Source organism: Bradysia coprophila, chromosome III (assembly GCF_014529535.1).
Source record: "Bradysia coprophila strain Holo2 chromosome III, BU_Bcop_v1, whole genome shotgun sequence".
Classification (NCBI taxonomy): Eukaryota; Metazoa; Arthropoda; class Insecta; order Diptera; family Sciaridae; genus Bradysia; species Bradysia coprophila.
The window spans coordinates 548512-569235 of record NC_050736.1 but is presented as its reverse complement, the minus strand read 5'-3'; the positions used below and the strand labels follow the sequence as shown (position 1 = coordinate 569235).

Below are 20724 nucleotides of genomic sequence, written 5' to 3'. Positions count from 1 at the left end.
AATTTTTCGTCAAGGTTAAGGACTAACCTCAATCAATTGACGTTAATTGCGTTCAATTTACTGATTTTTATATGAAAATCGTTCGTTCAATTCATTCGATATTTTCCGACATGTCTGATAGTTGGGATCGTGTCTGACGTTTACAAGGTCATGAAAATGGTCTATATCGGTGTAGGCGACGCTTACAGATTCGACACACACAAAAATATGCGTCACAAATGGCAGCTGATGAGGAAAGTACGCGAAAGTTTTATCAACAAAAATCTTACCAGAAAAATTTCGAGAAGAAAATTATAACACAAAAAAATTTGCCAAAAAGTGGCAAATCATTCGGTTTTCTTCCGTTTGAATTCCTTTCTTTAAAGCAATATATATCACAATTCTAAAAATTTTCCTTCCTCCACAAATTTTAGCCAAATCCACCGGTAAATTCAAAAGTTTCGTTGTAACAAAGTAACAAAGTAACAAAGGTTGGTAAAATTCATCTATTTCAAAATGTATTCAATTTCAGGTATGAAATTTCCAAGTTTTGAAATTTAATATCTCGGCCAAATCTTAACCGTATGAGGAGCAAAGGCGGAAAAGTCAAAAAAGTTGTGTATATATGTTCCTGTCCTGCGGAATTTTTTTTTGTCAAATTTTTCAGTGTGAACGGACTTGCGTCACGGCTTTTCACTAACGTAGGGCCATGATATGACATTAAAATTAACTTGTAATGTTAATGTGATTTGCTCAGATGACATAGCTTACAATGATTCATTAGGAAGTGAGACGAAACAACGCATTATAAACCATTAAAGTTTTGAAGAATTTGATAATGGACAGTTTAATTTACCAGTATAAATATGACAAAGATTTATCTATACAGTACATTTTCATACATATACCCCAAAGCACTGACAGTGCGTTGATATACCCACAATGTCTGGTAGGGAAATTTGGATGTAAATTATTCAAAATAATTAACGATCAATTTTGGGGACTCTTCCGCCATCGAAAAATTTGATTGAAATATTTTATCTCTAAAATTGAAAAAACTCAAATTTTTACAGGTCAGAATGACGGCTTAGCCTGAACATTTTTTCTTGGCATACATTTTGAATATAAATATTAATGAGGTCGATCAATTTAATCTCATTAATTCTTTATATTCAAACTTGACCAGATCAAGAATTCAAGTTTAAAATAAGCTCTAGTGAAGTCTTAGATTAGTGGCTTTACACGGGATCAGTGATAGACTATCCGGTTTCCCGTAACTGAAAACGAAGCAGCCAAGGCTCCTTCGGCCAGGTTTGTTGGATGTAGGACGGTAGAATTCGTTGCTTGTGAAGTGTCTTTTGCATGACGCACCACAGAAGGCATCGTTTCCGTGGAGGACTGATGCTTTCTTACCTAAATACAAAATCTTTTTCAATCTACTTTCCCAAAAGTCGACGAATCCAAGTCAGCATAATAAATTCAAATCCTACACTGGACAACAAATCAAATTTATTTGTAAATTTCATTCAATTTCGGCTGACATCTCCATCACGAGTGTCCAATACACGAAACACTTCCATCCGAATTAAAAAAAACTTTAACAGATCGCTTGCAACCGGATACGTAGGAGTACAATAATTTGTTATTGCTCGACGATGCTGTTGACGATGATGAGGATGACGACGGATTGATAGATGAGCTGCTAGAAGGAAATGGTTTCAATCGAACAATTTTCATGATTTTTTTTTATCGTGAGTTTCACTTACGAGACAGTCTTATTATTCACATTGAACACTCGAACGGTACCGTCCGAACACGTTGACGCCAATCTATTTCCGAATTGGCTCCAAACAATGTCGCACACAGGTGTCGTATGTTCCTTTAGTTCGCATAGTTGAGATCCGGCAGCCAAATCAAATATCCGAATTTTCGATTCTTCACCTGGTTAACACGCAAGAAATGTATGCGGGACGGGTCAACAATCAAAATGAACAAAGAGATAGTTACCGGCAGCGGCTAACAGTTTACCATCTGGACTGAAACTGACACAGTGCACGGGTAGATGGCAATCAGTAAATACGCGAAACAGTTTGCCACTAGTCACACACCATAATCGCACCGTCAAATCGGTTGATCCGGTGGCCAAGTAATTTCCATTCGGATGAAAAGCGACTGCCTGTGTCACATTGCAAATGAGTTTCACGAAAATGTTGTTTGGTATGAACGAAACACTTACATCAACATCTTGTGTGTGTCCAATGTACGTCTGCAGTGGATATTCACGATCAGTGGACCATAATCTCGCCGTAAGATCTTTCGACCCAGTCGCCAAATACATACCGACTGAACTTTCAGCAACACACCAAATTGGATAGTTATGGCCCCTGTAATGTAAAGTTATGTAATGCCGAAGTTCTCATTGATCTCGGCACCAGAATACCTGTACACGGCTCCGCAACTGTAATCTGTTGCTTTCCACGCTCGCATTGTATTGTCTTTGGAAGCACTGAAGAGAAGAGGATGCTCCTTTGAGAAAACCAAATCCGTAACTCCTTTGTTGTGACCCCGAAGAGCAACGCATCCAGATTCGGTGCTACAGAGAGTCGGTATGATTAATTAATTCTGTACTGCTGTCGCTGTTGCGTTAAACTTACAAAATATTTTCTGTAGATCGTTGTTCAGCCAATTTTCGCCTTTGTTCTGTTTTGGAAGTGCCTGGCTTACAATATTTATATTTAGTATCCGTGTCATCATCGTCGTCATCGGATGATATCTCGGAACTATTCTCCAGACTCCATTGGCAACATCGTTTTGTGATGGACATATACGGTTTACGTCCTCCGATTGTACTTCGATTTAGTTGAAACAATTGGATGGTGGAATCTTCAAAGCCGCCAGCTAGATGGCATTGTGCAGGATCGATTGTTGCCGACGCTAGCCTAATAGAAAAATTAACCCATGGAGTGATGCAATTTTACCGTCATTCATTACCTTCATTACTAACCTGCTTGTTCCATTCTCCACTTTAAATACTCGTACCGGCTGTTCGTGCGTTTTCATTTCTAATACTGTACGTCGCAGATGCTTTAACTTATGAGTTATTCGCTTCTTTGCCATCAAGTCCGCTTCTAAAACCTTTTTCACTTTCTCGCTTTCGTCTTCATTTTCTGTTTTCACTAAACGTTCAGACACTTCCTTTATTTTGATCGACATTACTGACTGACAACCACCGTCCGATTCGTTTTCACAGCTTTCATCTTCAGTTCCGTTCTCCGGTCGTTCACCTACCATACAAATATCATCGTCGTCGGAATCTCGTGCATCGGTGACATCGAACCAAAACCATGTCTGTAACACATGCAGTAGCAACACATGACCATTTTTGACCAGAAAATGTTTTAATGCGAAAAGTGATTGCAACGACAGTTCGATTTCGTATTTAGAGTATCGGAAATTTCGCGTCAATTCCATATGATCCAGGTCTTCGATGCGCAGACATTGTGACATCAGTTGAACCAGTTCCTTAAAGTATTGCTGAGTGGAATTCTCGTTATCCGTTTCGTTAAAAAATGTTATTTGAGTTAATGAACTTCCGTTGATTTTGTTCGGCAGCGGATTCGCAATACTCTCCACTGGTCCAATGACACCGTCGGCAAACTTTTTCAGAAATTCCAATGCAACTGAAGAGTCTTTTCCCTTCAGTAGTTCAATGTACAAATGGCAAAGAAGTGGACGTAAAATAACTTCTAATTCGTTCTTGTATGGTAAGGGTTGCGATTGCACAAACTGCTGGAATCTGTCAATGGTAAGCAATAGAATTTAGTTGTTCTGTAAAGTATTTATAACCAAAGGTGTGCGCCTACTTTGCAAATTGTTCAACGACATTAGAGTCCTTGTTGAGACATAGCACATTCGAATAAAGAAATGAGTTTACTTTCGACACATCGTCATCCAACATAGAACCAAATTCCATTTGCTTGTTGCTTTGTAGTAATGCCAGATCGGATTTGCGAAACTTTTCGGAATTCTTCAGGATCAGCACAAAAACAAAATCGTTTTGGCAAAAAAATTAGTTTTACACAGCACTGACGTCGGCCGGAGCGGTCTTTCGGATGTATGAAACTTACCGAATAGTTTCGTTGTTTCAGATATGACCCCAATGCTGATCTGATTATTTCATTTTTTGATTTCCTTCCATTATTCGCACTATTGTTTATGTTTCGATGTTTAGCTGTATCAGCCATTTTTCAATACATTTATTTTTAAACATGTGTGGAGTGACAGTCCGGTTGGCGCGGTGTTGTCAGTTTGTCAGTTTCATATGAGTTGGGTAGGACTAGAGGGACTAGATTAAAATGGAATCGATTATGCATTTGTTAGCGACAAAGACGACAAAAATAAGAAAATATTTTTGTTGTAACAAATGAAGTAGAAGATTTTAAATAAACGAAAACCGTCAAACTCAAAGACACAATGTTTAGTCATTTTCATACCTTGGGCATAAAGTTCGCGAAATCGCCTCTACCATCCATCTGTGCACATCTGTATACATAAATTGTATAAACCCACACTTAGGTGGACAACTTAGGATTCAAAATGCTTGCCGTCTGTGAAACGTTAAAACCACGATTCAAATGCGAAGAGCTCGAACTAATTTCTAAAAAAATATTTTTACCTGGTGTTTATTAGGGGTGTCCAAAAAACTAAATGTAAAAATTGAAAAGAGAAGATATTAAGATTACCTACTTGTAGAAGGAAAGATCTTAATCCTATAGATACGTACGCCAATTTTAACCTTCGACCTACGGTCTCGACTCACAATTACACATCTAAAGCCTCATATAGTACATTTTCTACCTTGGTGTATATTTCGAGAATAACTTCGTATGTACAATTGTATATAACGAGCGCCAGCGAGTGTGTATACAATTGTACATAAGAAGTGATTCGAGAAATATACACCAAGGTAGAACAATGTTTTATCTCCTGCAAGCTGATATTTCATACATTAGCGAAATAACCACAAAAATTTGGATTTAAAATTAATTAATTAAGCATGTGGTTTTAAAACGCATTCACAAAAAAAACATCATACAGAGAATCCTTTATTTACTTACTCACACACATATACTATCCACCTCAACATTTCGTTCAAATCACATCATTCCGACTACTCTGATTATTTGATCGATGTAGAAGTGACGAACGAACCACTACCGACACCAATTGCATCGCGTTATGTGATTTGTTGGCGTAGTGGTCAGCGTGTTTGGTTGATATGCTGCTGGTCCCGTGTTCGCTTCCGCCGTTCGGCGATTTTTTTTTTCAAATATGTAGATGGAAAGTAAATTTACCCTAGGTGGGTTATGTGTGAATTATCCAATCGTATAGGCTGTGGTTATGTATGTGTTTGTGTTTATATGCAGAAACGCGTAATGTATGAAATATCAGCTTGCAGGAGATAAAAGTACTTTCAACTGGATGTTATAAATAACTATTATCTCCCTAGGGAAACTCTGCGTTGAATAAATCACATGTCGTTACTTATTTGTCGTGCTATTATCAGTTTGTTTACCTAACTTTTTATAGTACATTACTTATGCGGCAAATGATGGAAAAGGACTTCTTGTGTGAAATTTACCTATCGAGGCGTAGCCAATGTAAGTAAACACCGTAAGCATACAATAAGTACCATTTCTATCATTTTCCCCATTGTACTATTATGTACTATTATTCAAAAACTTTAGGTAATCTTTGGCTCTGTGAAGTAAAGTTGACTTTGCCTCACGTTTTTGGATAAAATTTTTGTATTTTTATGAAAAGATCGATTTTTTACTGGCCGAACCAATATTATGAGCAGTCTTTTTTGTCGCAATTCATTGAAAATAAATAAAATTGTGTTTATAAACGTTTCGAATTAAATAATGGCATAACGTGACACTCATAACACCCATAAAATGTATTTCTGCAACTGCGTTGCGAAAACAGAACTTTTTCATGAGTGATTTGGGTGGCGATCTAATGAACTTTTTTTTCTGTTTGTCTTTATTTTACTTTCGCCACTAGTGGTGATATGGATTTTCATATATATATCGTCGGCAACATAACTAAAGGGCGTATCTCCGATATCTCAGAAACTTTTTTTTGTATGCTTACTAAGAGGACCGAAAGTAAAGCTGTCAATTCGCGGGCTGAAAGCTTTCGCTTTCGCCCCTTGAATTGACATTTCTTTACTTTAGGTCCTCTTAGCAAGCATACAAAACTTAATACGTAACTCTTTCGGCCTACTCAATCGATACGTAAATAACTGTTGTTGAAAGGCAGTGAAAAGTTATGAATTTTGAGCCCGACGTAAAGTCCACCGACCATATGGTTCAAAAGATATTGTCGAAAAACTGTAAAGGCCAGCTTATTTTAAACAAATTTTGAGCCGATTTTGATTTTTTTTTATTTTGTCCTGAAAGGTTGTAGCCAAAAGTGATGAATTTTGAGCTCGACATGAAATCAATCGGCCATACGGTTCGGAAGTTGTTGTGGAAAAACAGAAAAGCCTTTAGAGAATACGACGAAAAATGCTGATTTCACTGATTTTTTTAAAGCTCAAAATTCATAACATGTTACTACCTTTCAGGGAAAAAAAAGTATCGGTTCAGTAGTTCCTGAGATATCGGAGATATGCCCTTTAGTCATGGTGCCGACGATATATATATTTGCACATTAGTGCGTAAATTGACGTTGGAAAAAATGAGGATCACACGGCTGTACATTAAATATTGTTGCTAATACGTTAGTACATGGGGGTTTTGCGCAGACGATGTGTTGCAATCTCACATCTATTATGCAAAACATCCCATTCACTAGTAGTTAAATGGATGTACTTTTTACCACTCCTTCTGAACCATAAAACGTTATATAAAACACGAATCGTATGTTGGTATCGGCTTCGCCTCGTAACTTACATACCTTTATACGATTCTTGTTACATAAATAACTGAACAAGTATAAATGTTGTACTAAGTACATCAGATGGTTTTTTCTTCTTCTGAAATTAAAATGTTGCTATACTACACGTGTTAAATTACAATAACTCATCAAGGCTCGTGTAAGCATCACCCACCTGTAAAAACAATAAACTGTTCTTAATTTCGTGCTTTACGTGACTAATTATCATGTAAGCGTCATGCACACTTGAACAAAGTCTATATGATTTAAAAAATAATACGAAATTGTCACATTTGCAATGTTTTAGTCATCCTATTTATTTTACGAAACTTTAAACCATTTTGGCAAGGCATAACGCCCTCACTTGGAAGGGCTGACATTTAGGGTTTAGCAAAATGTCAGGACTCGGCACATTTCAAGTGAATGGACTCACAAAATTTTCAGTTCTTTTTGGAAATCTTTTAAGAATCATTTCTCAAATATTAGGCCTTTTAGTTGTTAATGAAACCTGGCCTCTCTCTCTCTAAAGTCATCTTCAACGCATCCAATCAAATCTTCTTCAACGCATCCAATCAAGTCCTCTTCAACGCATCCAATCATAGAGTTATAAACAAGACATTCGATATTTTTAACGTTGCAAATTGGCAACGAACCATTATAATATCATAACACTCATGTTACATAGAAAGCGAACTCTATGCATCCAATCTTTGAATGTGACGCGAATACCTTAAAGAAGTTAATTCAAATGAAAAATATCTTCAACAATAAAAGAAGAAATTTTTATTTTGACTACGTATGCAGGAACGGGTGTTCATAAATTATGTAACGCTAAAATCTCCATTTTTAATATCACCTAACCCCATGTCACGCAAAATGTATGCGGTTTTAACAAAAATGAATAGAATGTCACACAAGCCCTAGACCCCCTTTCCCTCTTGCGTTACGTAATTTATGGATGACCCGTTACACATATTTTTAGAGATAGTAGGTACATTTTCTTTTTTAATAAAAATTTCCTTGCTCATTTCATCAATAATATCTGCAACATCTTCTGCACACCCAAAGCTCAATGTATACCTGTGAATGAATACTCATTAGTGATCAGATTTGTTACTTATCTTGATAAGAGCATACCCGCTATCACCGTGCCCGTAGTTATGCACAATTCTTGAATCCTTTCGCTCTCGTCCAAGTTGTACATGCGTCCTACGAAATGGTCGTATTCCAATAGCAATCGGATAGTCAGGATCAAATTCTCCATTCTTAAGGTCAGGATAAAATGCCAAATCTCGTTCTAACATTTTTTTCAAGGGTGGATAATTTTCCAAATTTATATTCAGATCTAATACTTCCCTTTCGCCTATTGCGCCTAAGATCACTGTATTATTATTCCGTGGTACTATGAAAATCATGTCGTTAGACTCTTCACCATCTAACGTGACCATCATTGCCTCGTTAATTTTCCGGAATTTTGATCCGTCATTAATCATACGAAAATATGCACCACGTAAAGAAAAGACAGTGTCGTCGCCAACTAGTTCCTTAGCATTTATGCCAGTACAGTTTACAATCATATCAGCTTCGTAGTATGTCAGTAATTCGCATTCTTGTGCCAATAAGTTACCTTTAATTTCGCGAGTGAAAAATTTTATATTGTCACGAGATTTTAGGTAATTAATGAGCCAATCCATGTATTGGTCAGAATCGATTATGGGTGCCAAATGGCAGTAGCTATCAACTATTCCATAGTCCGGATTAGCACCCAGCTCTTCAACAATTTTAATATCGTGACGGAAACCTGGCAGGGTTTCCTTAATTTCAGCTAATTTTCTAGTCTGCGCAGGACAGGACTGTATAGGTCGACCAAAAAATAAATTCGATTTACACATTCGTACACCTGTCTCTGGATTATCAGCTAATGTGTTGAAACGATGAAAAGAAACCAAGCACCGTCGCTTCAAATTGTCCAAACATATGTCTTCCCAATGCCAATATCTTCCACAAACAGGGGGTGGCCATTCCCATAACGCACCAGCGATTTGTGAAGTGATTTTTTCGTCTTTCGAAGCATATTTCGCTGCAATGACCGTGATTTTATAACCCCGATCTAGGAGAACCCATGCTGTTGTCAGACCAGATACTCCAGCACCAATTATTAGAACATGTGGAATGTCTTTCTGAAATCGGTAGGATAACAATGAATATGTTGAACGTTATCCCTTAGTAATCACTATGTTCAAAGGACTCAAAACAGTGATTTCACGTACACTACGATTACACATTTGGTTTTAAGAACAATTTCAATAAATTCGTACTAATGAAAAGTAACGTTGGAACTTCGAATTTTATGTAATTAAACGACTATGTACTGTTAAGCGATTTACCTTCATATTATTGCTAACTGAGATATTCTCAAAATGTACAACTAGTTCAGTACGAAGTACAAAAAGGTATGATAATTAAACAATTTTCTATTTTGTATTTATACTGATTGTTCACCTGTTATGTCTGACGACGTTGCCTTGCTACAGTTAAGTATTTTTAAAATATGTTTTCACAGCTCAGTGTCGAACAGTGAAGCTTTCGTTGTTTTTTGTTTAAAATTTGTTTACGTGATACGGCAATGTAAATGGCGTTTAGCTAATATGAAATATGCATTTACATTGCCTATTCACGAAAAGCACTGTACGAGGTTCAAAATTTTTATTTTAACGAATGGGAATACGGTCCTCTCCTTCGGGTCGGGCCAATCGGCCAATACGTCACCAAAAATAAAAATTTTGAACCTCGGACGCAATTACTATTACTCTTATTGTCTACTAGTATAGGGTGTAATAGTACATTTAGTCCGTGGGAAGAGTGGTAATATAAATTTTCCACCACACCGTATGTACTATGTTTTACGTGATAAGGTAATGTAAATGCATAGTTCCATATGAGCTGAGCGCCATTTACAATTACAATTCAGATGCTTTATAGCTATTCCGTCTACCTTGTCGATTTCTTATTTTGTAAATATGGATAAATCTGGCAATGACGTTGTATTAACAAAATAGTAAATTATTCACCTGTTCTGGGATTTTATTGTTTTTGAGTCGGTTTTAAGACTTAACATGATATTATGTCAATAATTACTTCAAGAACATTAATTTTTGTGAACGATAAATTCAGTGTAGATTTTCTAATGCATCTTTGGGTGTATACTAATATGGTCACTGCATAACATTCTTTTTTTTTATACAGGTTTATGCGGTAGTAATACCCTTATAGTCATACATCGTTATACTGAAGTATAATCAGTGATTATCCCAAATATGTACAACAAATAACCGCGATACGCCAGAGAGGGAAATGATTATAACTCGGTCGATGGAATTGTCAATTGCAAAACCTGTCTTCTTCACTTCATATTTTTATTCTTTTCTGTATACGTGAGAGTGTATTGGTGAGATATGATATGAATCGGTTGGTAGGGAAAATAAACGGTCGAGAAGGAAAGTAACGGTTGGGACGGAATGCACCACCAACACACTCTCACTATTACAGAAAAATAACTTTCAAAATACCCCAATACACACTCGATATGTGTTTTCGCTTGAGCCTCGCCCGCGCGTGCACACACATCTTGTGTGTAATGGGGTATGTTGAAATATACTATTCTTATTTGTCCTGACGACAAACGTTTACTAAGCAAAATTGTTCCGTGCTGCGTATACTCTATTAGAGCTGGGGCATTTTGACCTTTTCGACGCAAAACGTTATTCTAAGGAACTCACTTTGTCAAGTGGGTAAGAAAACCGAGCATTTTATGAAAATTTCGGTAAATTGCTCACTTTTCTCCGAAATGATCAAACGACTACAACCAAAACTAATTTTTATTTTAAAGCTACCACATTCGTGGTCGTTATTGCGGGCGTACATTAAAAAAAAGATTCTGATGAAAAATATCATCAAAAATGATATGCGAGACACGCAAATTCAGGCTACAATTGTAGCTAAGCACCGATGTCTCTTAATGAATAGTTATTTACGTATCTGTTGTGGACGGTATAACCTGCCTAAAGGCTTAAGTGCCTAAAATAAACCGTCCACAACAGATGTCTATACAACTTTTCATGCAGAGGGCCTAATTTACCAGTTCTTGTTTCTTGAAAATTCCCTAAAATTCTTTAAAAATTTCCCATATTTTTTTCAAAAAAAATTGTCATATTTCACTTTCCTGTGTGTCTATGACAAAAAAAATGAATCGTCTTTATGGCAAAAATTTGATGTTTAACTGTACAATCTTCGGTCCTCGATATTGCTCTTCTGAGCTGTTAAAAAAATGTTTAATAAACGAATATAAAATCAGACTTCGAAACTAAAGGGTCGACCTAGTGAGGGTTGCCATCATTGAATATACTTTCATACCATATCATTAGTTTTCTGCCAACTTGAAGTCCGAACGACAAAAAAAAACTTATTTATACATTCTTTTACATTCTTTTCGATATTTGAAACCATTATGATGGTCAAATATGACTCATTTTTAAGATTAACTTTTCGCTATTTCTACCTATTTTGCTATATAAACCTCACCATTAACAGTGTCGTTTGCCTATATACATCTTTGATAGTTTATGGTATTTCGTTCTTATTGGAATTCAAAAGAACTTAACAATTGAATGTTGAGCATATCTGTCAAATCGAGTTTACCATCTGCCGCGTCCGGTAGTAAAACTAAATTTTCGTTGATTTAGTTTGTAAATTGTGCAAAGATCACAACGGTAATTAATAAATAAAATTGAAAATGTGTCGTTTCAGTCGATTGCCGCATGTTTCAAAATGTTGTTGCTACATTAGCCTCCGAATTAGTGCTTATTTAATCGGATTTTTACAATTAATTTTCGGCTTGGGTATTATTGTTTCTGCTCTTGCATACTCTTCTACCGATAAAGGAAGTGGTGGTCAGGATGTACATGATACTGAAAATAATCACGATTCTGGTATTAGCAATAAATGAAATTGTGAAAATTAGGTCTTTATAAATTTAATTAATTCGCAGATCGAACAATAAATATGTGCGTTTTTGGTATTGCATTCACACTACTTGGTGTTTTATTGATACTCGGAGTCAAAATTGTGAGTTTTTTAATGCTCGAGTAAATTTTCTGTATCTAAATGTTCCTTGTTTTCAGAAAAATTTGCTCCTATTACGAGTCTACATCGCAATAGAGATAATTGGGCTACTCGTCGGATTTGTCATCTACTTAATTATCCTCATCAATATGTTCCTGGCTTTTGTTATCGCTGCCGATGATGATTCATCGGACAATTTTGTTGGACTTTTGATCAAAATATTTGCCATAAGCACAGCTCATGTACTGGTGGTTGTGATCATTATTGCATTCGCTATAATTGCATTGAAGGCGTATTTCTTGCTCTGTGTGAACTCATACTTAAGGGAGTTGATTAAACTCGAAAGTGGCACACCACTAGCTGTTGGCTATACAGCTGTTACAGAAACCGATGATAATATTAAATTTGGATGAGGTGCACACGGAGTTTTTTATTAAATGATACGAAAATTGTATACACTCATCCAAACAGTGTTTATAGGGATTTATCAGTACACTCATGCACGTGGTTGTGTGGTAGAGCCGTATAAATATGAATATCCAGTTTTGTTTGTATGAGTGAATCAGCTGAAGCAACTGAAATTTGATTGCCATTTCCTGTAGTTTTGCAGTATGAAACTTATAGAATTTTATATGTCTCTGTGTGGTAAGACTAAAATTATGCATCAGCTCGGAGAGGGAGTTTGGGTTTATCTTCGCATCGACACATAAAAAATGATATGCACCTATGGCCAAATGTTTATTTTGACGAGTTGGATTATGATAACAATCACCAACTCGTCAAAATAAACCAGAAAAATCGTCAGAATTCCTTGCAGTTCTATAGTTCTAGTATAGGGAATTTAGTGGACCATGAAGACTTCACTTATTTTTAGGAACTGACCTGTGGTGACTTTAAGCTTGTCAACAGTCCAAATGTTACGTCAAACGCGTAAGAAATGTCTAGTGTCTACTACAAAGAAGTGCTAGAAACGTAGGGATTCGACTTTATTTTGGAGAGTTACTCTGTAAACAGTCACAAAACTAATTTCACCCTGGACCGATACCAACAAAATAGTTATGTCACACGAAATAGCTTTCTTAAAAGTAAATTGAAATTTTCATTGGGAAAATCTGAAATAACATCCCAAATAGGGAACGTTCCATAATCCTTGAACCGAAATCAAAGAGAGGGAAAGTAGTGACGAAACACTGGAATTAGTATCCCAAATTATAGCTACGTATCTTTTATTGATCTAGAAATAATTTAAAAAATCCTTAAAAGGACTTACATGACTTTCCCATATCTCAGGGTCTTGAGCACGGATTATGGTCGGCCGGCGCTACTGAAATCAGAAGTACTTGAATGTAGCTTTCAAATGACACCACCTTTATGAAATATAAATTGGAAATGGCTAGCGAAAATGGCCTCAAAGTTGGTGAATTTTCCGGGACACTTTTTGGGAGGACCCTAATACCGACTTCATTCCGACTCCTTCAAAAAAAAGTTCTTCCATGAAATATCGGTAATGAGCCATACTTACCAAAAAAGAGTAAATGTATCAAAAAGATATTGTATTTTACATTTTCCGGAAAAAAATTGTTCCATAACTTTTTATGGCAAACGAGATGATTGAGACAAAGAAAATTTCTGAAAAATGCAAATCACACGGAATTACATATCGACCTGCACTAATAGCGAAATAAATAATGATCGCTTTTCAAATACTATTCAAATCAAGTGGTATCACCTTGGCAGTAAGGGATCGACATATTCCTAGGTTATCCTCTGAATTAGAAGATTATCCTCGAGATTATCTCTAAAAATCAATGGTTCTTCTATTGTTAATAAAACGATTGTGTAATTACGACTCGTACTCCAATTTAGAAACGAAAAACAAATAAAGAGAACGGACAGCTTCTTAAAAATAGTTACATCGCTATATCGTAGATTGTACTAGCATTTTCATATTCGTCGATTCGTTCGTTATTACCATTTCTTGAATGAACTCGCAACACTGCTAAAGAGCGTCTGTAATTGTATAAAACTTACAGCACTCATTGACTCGAAAGTCATAAAATGTTATGAATGGCGCATGAACAAGGAATCTTAAGCGTAAGTCAAAAACAGCTGGACACTTGTGTGAACGTATTTTAATAGTGGTCGGTGTAGTGAACCGTCAAATATGAAATTGTAAATTAGTTTTGCATCGAACGTGTCGTGATTTACATTGTTTAGTGTTTTTACCGAAAAACAGTAGACGGTCCTCGATATATTGTTTTAATGATGGCCAAGTCAGACGCTTTAACCGAAATATGTGCCATGCTAGATACCTACGGAGGAAGAGACAAGGTTGGTGAAGATTATATTTCCATTCGAATTGTAAATCTTATCTTGAATGATTTTCTTTTTTAATATTTTGCAATTGAAATTTGGTTCAAAGTTTGCATTTATATTCGCAACCTTTGGTTTCGGACTTTCATTTTTAGTCGTTCGATTTATATAGTTGAATTTCAGGTTTTCTTACGTTTGGTGTTGCATTATCTTTCAATGTTTTTGAACAGGAAAGTGACCTTACCATATACAAACTTGACATTTACTTCCTCTTTCTTTATAGTCGTATTTAAAACAATAAGCCCTACATTAACATTACCAATCCGCCGTACTTTGTCTCACTTTCTTTCCTACGTTATTTATAAATAGTTCCAATAATTTCGATTCCTATTGTATTCATGTGCTCATTAAATTATATAGGTCGATGAAATGTTGACCCCAAGATGTATTTAATTATTCAGTCTTTGAATTTTTTGGGATTTGTCTGTTTATTACATTCTTAGTTCATGAAGTTACAAGATATATTGCAGTGTTTACAAATAGCAAGCGCAACGCGATATTAATATAAAATCTCGAATTACTCTTGATTAAGGTATATCGCTGGGTGATTGGCAAGAAATACCTTTCGCTTCATAAATATTTTAACATTTTGTTTACAAAAGACTCTACCACGAAGTGCTCCTACAATTTTGTTGTCGTTACCGAGGTCAGTTTACTGAAGATGAAGCTGCAGCTAAAAGTTAAAGGATGAAAGATGGTATGGGGTGAGGAACCTCTTAAAGAATTCGTTAAAGAATTTGTTTTATTCACATAAACGAGTAAATAAACACAAGCGACGTGCATTTATATAAAATATGCATTTAATTTCATTTGAGCTACGTCACGGGGGTATAACTACCAATAAAAAAAATAGTTTGAATTTCAATGCGCCTACATGGATCGCCGTGCACATTTTGACAGCATACTGAAGTTGGCTTCAAATTAAAATTAATTTAGTTAGTTGTCTACCTTTATGCCTTTATGATCCTAAGTGTGGGTTTATACAATTTATGCATACAGATGTGTACAAATGGACGGTAGAGGCAATTTTGCGAAATTTATGCCCAAGGTATGAAAATGACTAGACATTAGAGAACGTTAGCTAAATGGCCGCTAACGCTAATTTCCAACACTAAATCCCCCGCTAACGCTAAAATCAACGGTAATGCCCTGTCAATAAATGGCACCATTGTGAATGCATACACATGGACGACGAAATTTTCGATTTATTTTTCATTTATTATTTTAAAAGGTCATCCGGATCAATATTTTATTACTGCAATCCGTAGATCTGAATTGTAGGAAGCCAGCGGTATTAAGCTGGAAACGTTTTTTATTAAACCTTTTTATTGCAATCAAAAGTGAATAAAACTTTCCCAGCTTAATACCGCTGGCTTCCTACAAGTCAGATCTACTAATTGCATTGATAAAATATTGATCCGATCACATTGTGGAAGTAATAATCACAAAATTAATTTCATGTGTTTCAATTACAGGTTAACCACGTGTTTGTTGTGTAGTTGAGGATGTTTGTCGTCGAACAGCACATTGTAAGGTTTATAGATTTTTTCCAGCACAGTGTCGCTGCCTTCCTACAAATTAGATCTACGGATTGCAGTAATAAAATATTGATCCGGATGACCTTTTAAAATAATAAATGAAAAATAAATCGAAAATTGCGTCGTCCATGTGTATGCATTCACAATGGTGCCATTTATTGACAGGGCATTACCGTTGATTTTAGCGTTAGCGGGGGATTTAGCGTTGGAAATTAGCGTTAGCGGCCGTTTAGCTAACGTTCTCTATTGTGTCTTTGAGTTTGACGGTTTTCGTTTATTTAAAATCTTCTACTTCATTTGTTACAACAAAAATATTTTCTTATTTTTGTCGTCTTTGTCGCTAACAAATGCATAATCGATTCCATTTTAATCTAGTCCCTCTAGTCCTACCCAACTCATATGAAACTGACAAACTGACAACACCGCGCCAACCGGACTGTCACTCCACACATGTTTAAAAATAAATGTATTGAAAAATGGCTGATACAGCTAAACATCGAAACATAAACAATAGTGCGAATAATGGAAGGAAATCAAAAAATGAAATAATCAGATCAGCATTGGGGTCATATCTGAAACAACGAAACTATTCGGTAAGTTTCATACATCCGAAAGACCGCTCCGGCCGACGTCAGTGCTGTGTAAAACTAATTTTTTTGCCAAAACGATTTTGTTTTTGTGCTGATCCTGAAGAATTCCGAAAAGTTTCGCAAATCCGATCTGGCATTACTACAAAGCAACAAGCAAATGGAATTTGGTTCTATGTTGGATGACGATGTGTCGAAAGTAAACTCATTTCTTTATTCGAATGTGCTATGTCTCAACAAGGACTCTAATGTCGTTGAACAATTTGCAAAGTAGGCGCACACCTTTGGTTATAAATACTTTACAGAACAACTAAATTCTATTGCTTACCATTGACAGATTCCAGCAGTTTGTGCAATCGCAACCCTTACCATACAAGAACGAATTAGAAGTTATTTTACGTCCACTTCTTTGCCATTTGTACATTGAACTACTGAAGGGAAAAGACTCTTCAGTTGCATTGGAATTTCTGAAAAAGTTTGCCGACGGTGTCATTGGACCAGTGGAGAGTATTGCGAATCCGCTGCCGAACAAAATCAACGGAAGTTCATTAACTCAAATAACATTTTTTAACGAAACGGATAACGAGAATTCCACTCAGCAATACTTTAAGGAACTGGTTCAACTGATGTCACAATGTCTGCGCATCGAAGACCTGGATCATATGGAATTGACGCGAAATTTCCGATACTCTAAATACGAAATCGAACTGTCGTTGCAATCACTTTTCGCATTAAAACATTTTCTGGTCAAAAATGGTCATGTGTTGCTACTGCATGTGTTACAGACATGGTTTTGGTTCGATGTCACCGATGCACGAGATTCCGACGACGATGATATTTGTATGGTAGGTGAACGACCGGAGAACGGAACTGAAGATGAAAGCTGTGAAAACGAATCGGACGGTGGTTGTCAGTCAGTAATGTCGATCAAAATAAAGGAAGTGTCTGAACGTTTAGTGAAAACAGAAAATGAAGACGAAAGCGAGAAAGTGAAAAAGGTTTTAGAAGCGGACTTGATGGCAAAGAAGCGAATAACTCATAAGTTAAAGCATCTGCGACGTACAGTATTAGAAATGAAAACGCACGAACAGCCGGTACGAGTATTTAAAGTGGAGAATGGAACAAGCAGGTTAGTAATGAAGGTAATGAATGACGGTAAAATTGCATCACTCCATGGGTTAATTTTTCTATTAGGCTAGCGTCGGCAACAATCGATCCTGCACAATGCCATCTAGCTGGCGGCTTTGAAGATTCCACCATCCAATTGTTTCAACTAAATCGAAGTACAATCGGAGGACGTAAACCGTATATGTCCATCACAAAACGATGTTGCCAATGGAGTCTGGAGAATAGTTCCGAGATATCATCCGATGACGACGATGATGACACGGATACTAAATATAAATATTGTAAGCCAGGCACTTCCAAAACAGAACAAAGGCGAAAATTGGCTGAACAACGATCTACAGAAAATATTTTGTAAGTTTAACGCAACAGCGACAGCAGTACAGAATTAATTAATCATACCGACTCTCTGTAGCACCGAATCTGGATGCGTTGCTCTTCGGGGTCACAACAAAGGAGTTACGGATTTGGTTTTCTCAAAGGAGCATCCTCTTCTCTTCAGTGCTTCCAAAGACAATACAATGCGAGCGTGGAAAGCAACAGATTACAGTTGCGGAGCCGTGTACAGGTATTCTGGTGCCGAGATCAATGAGAACTTCGGCATTACATAACTTTACATTACAGGGGCCATAACTATCCAATTTGGTGTGTTGCTGAAAGTTCAGTCGGTATGTATTTGGCGACTGGGTCGAAAGATCTTACGGCGAGATTATGGTCCACTGATCGTGAATATCCACTGCAGACGTACATTGGACACACACAAGATGTTGATGTAAGTGTTTCGTTCATACCAAACAACATTTTCGTGAAACTCATTTGCAATGTGACACAGGCAGTCGCTTTTCATCCGAATGGAAATTACTTGGCCACCGGATCAACCGATTTGACGGTGCGATTATGGTGTGTGACTAGTGGCAAACTGTTTCGCGTATTTACTGATTGCCATCTACCCGTGCACTGTGTCAGTTTCAGTCCAGATGGTAAACTGTTAGCCGCTGCCGGTAACTATCTCTTTGTTCATTTTGATTGTTGACCCGTCCCGCATACATTTCTTGCGTGTTAACCAGGTGAAGAATCGAAAATTCGGATATTTGATTTGGCTGCCGGATCTCAACTATGCGAACTAAAGGAACATACGACACCTGTGTGCGACATTGTTTGGAGCCAATTCGGAAATAGATTGGCGTCAACGTGTTCGGACGGTACCGTTCGAGTGTTCAATGTGAATAATAAGACTGTCTCGTAAGTGAAACTCACGATAAAAAAAAATCATGAAAATTGTTCGATTGAAACCATTTCCTTCTAGCAGCTCATCTATCAATCCGTCGTCATCCTCATCATCGTCAACAGCATCGTCGAGCAATAACAAATTATTGTACTCCTACGTATCCGGTTGCAAGCGATCTGTTAAAGTTTTTTTTAATTCGGATGGAAGTGTTTCGTGTATTGGACACTCGTGATGGAGATGTCAGCCGAAATTGAATGAAATTTACAAATAAATTTGATTTGTTGTCCAGTGTAGGATTTGAATTTATTATGCTGACTTGGATTCGTCGACTTTTGGGAAAGTAGATTGAAAAAGATTTTGTATTTAGGTAAGAAAGCATCAGTCCTCCACGGAAACGATGCCTTCTGTGGTGCGTCATGCAAAAGACACTTCACAAGCAACGAATTCTACCGTCCTACATCCAACAAACCTGGCCGAAGGAGCCTTGGCTGCTTCGTTTTCAGTTACGGGAAACCGGATAGTCTATCACTGATCCCGTGTAAAGCCACTAATCTAAGACTTCACTAGAGCTTATTTTAAACTTGAATTCTTGATCTGGTCAAGTTTGAATATAAAGAATTAATGAGATTAAATTGATCGACCTCATTAATATTTATATTCAAAATGTATGCCAAGAAAAAATGTTCAGGCTAAGCCGTCATTCTGACCTGTAAAAATTTGAGTTTTTTCAATTTTAGAGATAAAATATTTCAATCAAATTTTTCGATGGCGGAAGAGTCCCCAAAATTGATCGTTAATTATTTTGAATAATTTACATCCAAATTTCCCTACCAGACATTGTGGGTATATCAACGCACTGTCAGTGCTTTGGGGTATATGTATGAAAATGTACTGTATAGATAAATCTTTGTCATATTTATACTGGTAAATTAAACTGTCTATTATCAAATTCTTCAAAACTTTAATGGTTTATAATGCGTTGTTTCGTCTCACTTCCTAATGAATCATTGTAAGCTATGTCATCTGAGCAAATCACATTAACATTACAAATTAATTTTAATGTCATATCATGGCCCTACGTTAGTGAAAAGTCGTGACGCAAGTCCGTTCACACTGAAAAATTTGACAAAAAAAAAATCCGCAGGACAGGAACATATATACACAACTTTTTTGACTTTTCCGCCTTTGCTCCTCATACGGTTAAGATTTGGCCGAGATATTAAATTTCAAAACTTGGAAATTTTCAGGTATGAAGAAATTGAATACATTTTGAAATAGATGAATTTTACCAACCTTTGTTACTTTGTTACTTTGTTACAACGAAACTTTTGAATTTACCGGTGGATTTGGCTAAAATTTGTGGAGGAAGGAAAATTTTTAGAATTGTGATATATATTGCTTTAAAGAAAGGAATTCAAACGGAAGAAAACCGAATGATTTGCCACTTTTTGGCAAATTTTTTTGTGTTATAATTTTCTTCTCGAAATTTTTCTGGTAAGATTTTTGTTGATAAAACTTTCGCGTACTTTCCTCATCAGCTGCCATTTGTGACGCATATTTTTGTGTGTGTCGAATCTGTAAGCGTCGCCTACACCGATATAGACCATTTTCATGACCTTGTAAACGTCAGACACGATCCCAACTATCAGACATGTCGGAAAATATCGAATGAATTGAACGAACGATTTTCATATAAAAATCAGTAAATTGAACGCAATTAACGTCAATTGATTGAGGTTAGTCCTTAACCTTGACGAAAAATTAAGTGGGGTTACGTTGACAAGTACCGTATAATGAAAATGATCTATCAGTTCTTTTGTAAGTGGATAAC

General features: G+C 36.4%; 4 protein-coding genes across 7 annotated transcripts; 2 read left to right on the top strand and 2 right to left on the bottom strand.

Annotated features, from left to right (window-relative positions):
- Positions 1 to 1471: 1471 nt before the first annotated feature.
- Positions 1472 to 4323, bottom strand: LOC119074901 (TAF5-like RNA polymerase II p300/CBP-associated factor-associated factor 65 kDa subunit 5L). 2 transcript variants are annotated; one of them, XM_037181251.1, is made up of 9 exons: positions 4107 to 4323; positions 3843 to 4006; positions 2984 to 3775; positions 2634 to 2918; positions 2420 to 2572; positions 2216 to 2363; positions 1987 to 2155; positions 1746 to 1920; positions 1472 to 1681 (listed from the first exon to the last, which is right to left on the bottom strand). In XM_037181251.1, the coding sequence occupies exons 1-9, from the start codon at positions 4221 to 4223 to the stop codon at positions 1528 to 1530; spliced, it is 2157 nt and encodes a 718-aa protein (XP_037037146.1). In that variant the 5' UTR covers positions 4224 to 4323; the 3' UTR covers positions 1472 to 1527. The 2 variants fall into 2 exon arrangements, with proteins under 2 accessions (XP_037037146.1, XP_037037154.1); XM_037181259.1 differs by having other exon boundaries at positions 1472 to 1678; positions 4107 to 4321.
- A 3361-nt stretch (positions 4324 to 7684) lies between these two features.
- Positions 7685 to 9440, bottom strand: LOC119074886 (D-aspartate oxidase-like). Of its 2 annotated transcripts, XM_037181241.1 has the most exons (4): positions 9424 to 9440; positions 9309 to 9349; positions 8059 to 9101; positions 7685 to 8001 (listed from the first exon to the last, which is right to left on the bottom strand). In XM_037181241.1, exons 2-4 carry the CDS (start codon positions 9312 to 9314, stop codon positions 7842 to 7844), a joined length of 1209 nt encoding a protein of 402 aa, XP_037037136.1. In that variant the 5' UTR covers positions 9315 to 9349; positions 9424 to 9440; the 3' UTR covers positions 7685 to 7841. The 2 variants fall into 2 exon arrangements, with proteins under 2 accessions (XP_037037136.1, XP_037037127.1); XM_037181232.1 differs by lacking the exons at positions 9309 to 9349; positions 9424 to 9440 and adding an exon at positions 9192 to 9258.
- A 1970-nt stretch (positions 9441 to 11410) lies between these two features.
- Positions 11411 to 12460, top strand: LOC119074879. The gene is made up of 3 exons (XM_037181220.1): positions 11411 to 11909; positions 11969 to 12045; positions 12102 to 12460. The coding sequence occupies exons 1-3, from the start codon at positions 11714 to 11716 to the stop codon at positions 12453 to 12455; spliced, it is 627 nt and encodes a 208-aa protein (XP_037037115.1). The 5' UTR covers positions 11411 to 11713; the 3' UTR covers positions 12456 to 12460.
- A 1650-nt stretch (positions 12461 to 14110) lies between these two features.
- On the top strand, positions 14111 to 19181 carry LOC119074869 (TAF5-like RNA polymerase II p300/CBP-associated factor-associated factor 65 kDa subunit 5L). 2 transcript variants are annotated; one of them, XM_037181197.1, is made up of 10 exons: positions 14111 to 14373; positions 16329 to 16546; positions 16647 to 16810; positions 16878 to 17669; positions 17735 to 18019; positions 18081 to 18233; positions 18290 to 18437; positions 18498 to 18666; positions 18733 to 18907; positions 18972 to 19181. In XM_037181197.1, the coding sequence occupies exons 2-10, from the start codon at positions 16430 to 16432 to the stop codon at positions 19123 to 19125; spliced, it is 2157 nt and encodes a 718-aa protein (XP_037037092.1). In that variant the 5' UTR covers positions 14111 to 14373; positions 16329 to 16429; the 3' UTR covers positions 19126 to 19181. The 2 variants fall into 2 exon arrangements, with proteins under 2 accessions (XP_037037092.1, XP_037037103.1); XM_037181208.1 differs by having other exon boundaries at positions 14112 to 14373; positions 18975 to 19181.
- The last annotated feature ends 1543 nt before the right edge of the window (positions 19182 to 20724 follow it).